The 6288-nt window shown below is 31.9% G+C and overlaps 1 protein-coding gene across 1 annotated transcript in view; it reads left to right on the top strand.

Moving 5' to 3' along the window:
• Window positions 1–6073, top strand: part of LOC149420260 (nose resistant to fluoxetine protein 6-like) — a 74829-nt gene extending 68756 nt beyond the window's left edge. The window contains exons 5-11 of the mRNA XM_089636328.1: window positions 1043–1254; window positions 1338–1522; window positions 2256–2385; window positions 4068–4257; window positions 4813–4944; window positions 5764–5904; window positions 5991–6073. Of these exons, the coding sequence (XP_089492454.1) occupies window positions 1043–1254; window positions 1338–1522; window positions 2256–2385; window positions 4068–4257; window positions 4813–4944; window positions 5764–5904; window positions 5991–6055 (1055 nt within the window). The 3' untranslated portion in view covers window positions 6056–6073. The remainder of the gene's footprint in view (window positions 1–1042; window positions 1255–1337; window positions 1523–2255; window positions 2386–4067; window positions 4258–4812; window positions 4945–5763; window positions 5905–5990) is intronic.
• The last annotated feature ends 215 nt before the right edge of the window (window positions 6074–6288 follow it).

The following is a 6288-nucleotide window of genomic DNA, read 5'->3' as shown; positions in this document are numbered from 1 at the left end:
TGTTACGTAGGTGTTTCGTAGAAACAGCAGTATCAGCTGATATTAACGGTTGCTTATCATTTATGGCAAAACACAACAGTCATAGCAATAAAACAATAAAACTCAATACTCGGTAGTAAGTCATAGAATTGGTTACATTTCGTGAATCGATTAAGAATTTCACAGCGGGTACAGAATTTTTTTTCGTTAATATTCAGTGAAAATTTTTGAATTTTGACTTAGGACAGGTTGTTTCGGAGAACTTGAACAATTCTTCAAATTTCAAAGTTAATTTTCAAGTTCTGTGAAAGATATTTTTAAGTTCTGTTTTTATTTCAGTTCTGTCAAGCAACTAGCCTATACTGATATAATAACAGAATTTGAATTGGACTTTCACAGAACCCGTAAATCAACGTTGAAATTTGATGATTTGTTCAAATTCTCCGAAACAACCCGTCCTTAGGATATTAGTACAATTATTTGAATATCTATTTATGGAACAAGTGCTGCCTTTAAATACTTAAACAAATAAATTTTTTTTATGAACAGTTTAAGCCTACTACGTGCATGATTCAAATAAAATAAAATTTAAAATTATGCTGTATATATATAATCGACAAGCAAATATTTTTTAATGATATGAACTAAATACAGAATTGTAAATATTTGTTATTTCATGTTTGTTTCAGTGGATACAGTCATATCCAAGTCAAACATTAATTGCATCTACCGTTTCTGTTGATACATTCTTCCTACTAAGTGGTCTACTTCTCTCGTACATTTTTTTCCGTAGAACTGACGACAGTAAGTCTTTTTAATGCTTTAATTATTTAGATATAATGAAATTAAATAAAACTTATCAGAAAATACGCGTGCGGCGTTCTATGCTAAATGCTTTCGTGCAAAGAGAAAGAGTGTAATTACTTTATTCAAGAACATACGCGTGCGGCGTTCTATGCCATATGCTTAATCATGTAAAGAGAAAGAGTGTTATTACTTTATTCAAGGCTGATAACCGAAAACTATCAGTGATAATATAAAATATAATACCGAATGATTCCAGAATCACTTAGCAGTATTCCCATGATGTATCTCCACCGCGTGTTGAGGCTGACTCCAGTGTTGGTGATGGTGCTGCTTCTGCAAATTACACTCTTCGCCAAAGTAGGACGAGGTCCATTTTGGAAAACGATGAATTTGCCAACTGACAATTGCAGACCTTACTGGTGGAGTACCATCCTATATGTTCAAATCTACGTCAATCCCGTTAATATGGTTAGTAAAAAAAAACATCAAAAGTATAGCTAATTTTGTTTGTAGTTGTGTAGTTGGAATGAAATGTATTTTGTGTATTTTAGTGTTTGGGGCACACCTGGTACCTGAATGTAGACATGCAGCTCTACATTTTATCACCACTACTTCTCTTTCCCATCCTGAAGAGTGCCAAGTTTGGCTTGATCTGGGTTTGGGCGTGGATTGTGGCTGCTCTCGTCACCGGTTTTACGGTCTCTTATCTCAATGAATGGAGAGCAGCTACTGCAAGGTAATATTGTTTATTTATGCTACCGTTTTCTACAATCCATCTCCTCCTCTTTTGTTGTAGATTTAATGTTTATATGCAATTACACGGACCCCGCACTTTGTGATTATTATTATTTTGTGAGCATTTTGTGAATATAAATACCATAGTTTAGGTAACTGTAACAGTCTGAAAATGTACGTGATTCTCTGAATGTTTTATTATACTTTATTAAAACAAAGGTTCCACCAAATAATAATTGAAAAAATTGATAATTTTACTATTTTATAAATATAATTCGTGGGTATTGTGGAAAAAACTTTAACTCTGAAATCACTGCTTTGAGAAAACAAGTATTAATTTTTCTACTCACTTACGTCTTTTATCAAAATATATTAATAATAATATTAATTTATAAGGCGTCGTTTTTTGGGAAAAATCACTTCAAGGGCGCTGTACAAATATGACTCACATCATAGGAACTATCTGATAATTTACAAACAGACACAGAAAACATACTTATCTGGCAGGTCAATTCAGATACGAGTAAACATACTTATATAAGAAAGTTTAAGCTTGGCAAAGAAACGACTTTACACACAGAGTATGATATTTATTTAGTAATCCTGATAAAAGTTCAGGCTGAAATGAAATCTGCGGTTTACATGTTGTTTACTGCGGTTTCAATAGTGGTATTTAAAAAATATTTTTATTCAAATTACAATTAATTGTAATATATACTTTATTTTTATTTCAGTGATGATCAGTTATCTCGTCAGAGTGGCAACTACTTCCCAATATACATGAGAGCCTCCCCGTGGCTGATAGGAATAGTGGCTGGATACTACCTGCGAATCTGGAACCTTAAGGAAATCAACATTAATAAGGCAATAATAAGTCATTTATTACAAACAATACTTCAACTGGTCCATGAGTGCTTGTATGTGTCGTTGAATCTCCTCATTTGTGGTGTATTATATAATATTGTCGTGGAAAAGAATAGAAGAAGGAACACATTGAGAGACTGATTGGAGGCTGATGGATATAATCACAAATTTGGGATAAAGGAATGGGATTGGATAGGATGTTAAAACAAAACAAAATATGTTATTTAGCCAAGAAACATCTTTCGCACCACAACCATTTAGATGTTGGTAAATATTTAACTAGTCGAGCTTCCACCTAATTAGAAATGGAAAAGTAATAAAATAATGATATTTTAATGATTTGTATGGCCCCTTTTTTGTGCAAAATCTCTTCAAGGCGCTAATATTACAGCTATGTCAAATTCAAATTCATTGTGATGGAAATTACACCACCGCCCCATGAACCATTTATTGGATAACCGACACCCCTGCCATAGGTAACCTCCTAGTAGTCCGCTAAGTTTGGAGACTTAGCAGGGTTGCCCTGGTTCACGAGGTGAGGTTTGTATAATAGATGATATTTTATAATATACATTGTATATGTAATAATATTATAAAAGCATTGAGCGGAACACCGGTCTAGCTGCAGAACTTTGACATGGGTCCTGTTAACTTAAATTGCGCAACTTTTATAAATGAATTATTTTGGCATTCACAGAAACTTTTAAAAAATCTACGTTCAATTTGACGTATTTTTAGCTGAATACTCTCCTCTTGTAATTTTTTCCAGTAAAGTCGCTTTACTTCAAGATTAATATTTATTTCTTAATAATCTATTGTCTTAATGTCCTACAATGTAGCGTGCATGTTACTTTAAAATTTAATATATTTTTTTTTATTACTTTATTTATTTTAATTTCTTTACACATATTATACATATTAATAGATAGTATATAATAACACAATATATAATACCAAATAGTATACACAAGAAATAAGAACCCACTAAGACACTGCCTGAGTGTGGGTAATATAAAATGATTACTATATTTCAAGTACCTAAAGTATAATATACATTAGTAGAAAGGTTTTTTTTGTTTATAGTTATTATAAAAAGTAAAGAGAAAACATTATGTACAATAGTTTATAATGTTTCAGCAAGTGAGTTGTAGAAAGGATCAATAAATTTATAGTAAAAGCGTTTCAATATCTGCCTCATTTAGCCATAATTTTACCTCTTTAATATATTCTATCTTTTTATTTATCATTTGAGTTTGTAGTGGTAGAAGGTTAAATGTACGAGGACCAATGAAACTGCTATGTGTCTGCATTAATTTAGTATTTGTTTGGGGGGTGTAAAATATATTATTTGTTATTTTGCTCATTCTGTTTTCATTTATTTTGAAATTATTTTTGTTTTTAAATAAATATTTCATAGTTTGTAATATAAATACTTTACGAATGTTAAATAATTTAGATTCCTTGTATAATATTATAATTAGTGTTTGTAGTTATTCACTACTTAACATTTATCTTTGTCAATTTCACTAATATAATATATAACATGTATTAATCTTTTAATTAGCATAAAAAAAATGATGCACAAGAGTAATTAAATCCAAAAGTTTTAAAAAATCTTTTTTTTTCTCAGTAGATACTGGCTTACCACGTGGACAAAGAATTTCTAAATTTCTATTTTTCAGATGGTGGTAGCTTTCTTATGGATAGCGAGTTTGGCAGTAATGGCAGCTGTGCTATTTGGCATGAAGCCCCTGCAAGACTTCTCTCACGAATTTTCCCACCTGGAGGATACTACGTACCTGGCCTTCAGCCGGCCAGCCTGGGCCTTGGCTGTGCTTTGGGTCATCTGCGCCTGTGCTTTTGGATATGGAGGTAAGGAAATCATGGTGTTAATGAGACACTATTAAATCAACATTCCTTTAACGTAGATAACTAGAAGTCTACAATCCATCCTAAACTAACCTTACCTAGACCAAACTCACCTCACCTTAACCGTGTCTAACCTGATTAGTCTTTTTTTTTAACTTAGAGAAAAACAAATTGATTGATTTTTAATTTTAACAATATTAATTTTTAAATAATATTGTCTGTAGTATTTGGGTTCCAAATCCGGCAATCAATAATTCTGCGATCCCAGAAAAATTGATATCTTGGATCTGCGGAATCACCCAATTTTATCCCGCAATCCCACAAAATTTTACAAAGTTTGGGGATTTGCAAACCCCACATAGTACATACAACATTTATAAGTAAATGTGCCAAATATATAGATATAGCTAATCTCAAATGCTCTTAACGTCGCACATTTTATCAACTCTGCAAATGGCCTGTATCAAGTTTGACTTGAGCGGATTGTAGTACCTCATCGTAGATTTAGTTGATCAACGTGGTACTTAGGTATTGCACCATCATTAATTTGACTTCCAGGTCCTATCAATTGGATCCTCAGTCTGAGGATATGGGAGTTCCTGGCTCGTCTCTCCTACTCCATGTATCTGATACATTATTCGATTATAACCTATTTTGTGACAACTGCTAAAACAGTTCCCTACTTTGACAGCATATCATTGGTAAGAATTTTTTTTATGTAAGTCATGAAATTTTAGCTGTAAAATTTTGTAGATCATTTGTTTAGGTTTAGTTTTATTGCCGTATAAAACTTTACAAAATGCGTTATTCAATCAAATTTGTTTGAGAATATGACGTAGTGACTCATAAAGAGTTTAAAAAAATTACTAAATAAAACAATCTTTGCTTTATATCAGGCAGTTATTATTAAAAATATCATAGCATTATGCATAGTGCAGTGTATTATGCATAGGATATGCTTACTGTGTTCACATGCTCCACGCATGTGAACACAGTAAGGTGACTTTTCACGAGTCACTCGTTGCATTACATTTTAGTATCGACGATTAACTTACTAACGATAGAATAGATGGCAAGTTGCTTGTCATGTTCTTGATGTTAATGCCAATGTGTATTTTGAGGCTTTCAATTAAAAAGGTATTAATACTTTTCAAGTTAGGTTTCAAATAAAGTAAGGCCAGTCGCGCACGGGTAATTTTTGTCATGGCAACAGTTTCGTCAATGTTTCTAAATCCATAAAAAGTTACCCTAGTGTTACGTTGCCAGTTGCCACGTGGGCTCAACTCAATAATTATTTATTTCAACCGATTTTGAAAAGTCACACGTATGCGCCGGGTTTTCGGCAACGTTTTACAAACAGAACTACATTCTGTTTGTGAACATTTCACATTTCCACAGAAGCTGTCAAATGATTTATCTGTAGTAAAAAATCAAATTGATAATTGATTATTTGTCTAAATCTTTTGCAACCAATTCCTTAAAGTGCAAATTGTGTTTTTATTTTATGAGCAATAGCGATATTTTTTAACTTTTTGTTTCAGGTGCATTTATTCTTCGCTGATTTATTGATTACGACCGTCGTTTCATATTTCATGGTGTTGGCATTTGAATCTCCTATTACAGTTCTAGAAAAGGCTATCTTTAAAACAGGTAATAATCCACAGAAAAAAATAATCATAAACTTTTTTATCCTTAAAATCAACTACTACCTAATATTTTGTTTGTATGTTATGCAGATAAAAAGAAGAACTCTTATCGAGATAAGTTGGTGCTCGATCCAGAAGTGATGAACAGTTCATAAGATCATAACATATATATTTCTTAGACTGGAACTCATTTAACATCAACCGAACCAGATTATTCATCGATGTTATTATAAGACAGGCAACAAAGTACCATCAAATATTATTACACACTTAAATTATCATTTTTTTGTTTGAAACAAGTTTTCTTTAATAACTTTTGAAGGTTAAGCCAACAATATGATATATCATCAAAGAAGAAGATAATACTAACAAATCTAAACGAAACATG

Source organism: Hesperophylax consimilis, chromosome 10, assembly GCF_061612785.1.
Source record: "Hesperophylax consimilis isolate HC1 chromosome 10, BYU_Hcon_1.0, whole genome shotgun sequence".
NCBI classification, from domain to species: domain Eukaryota; kingdom Metazoa; phylum Arthropoda; class Insecta; order Trichoptera; family Limnephilidae; genus Hesperophylax; species Hesperophylax consimilis.
Note: the sequence above shows the minus strand (reverse complement) of the source record. Positions and strands in the feature narration are given on the sequence as shown.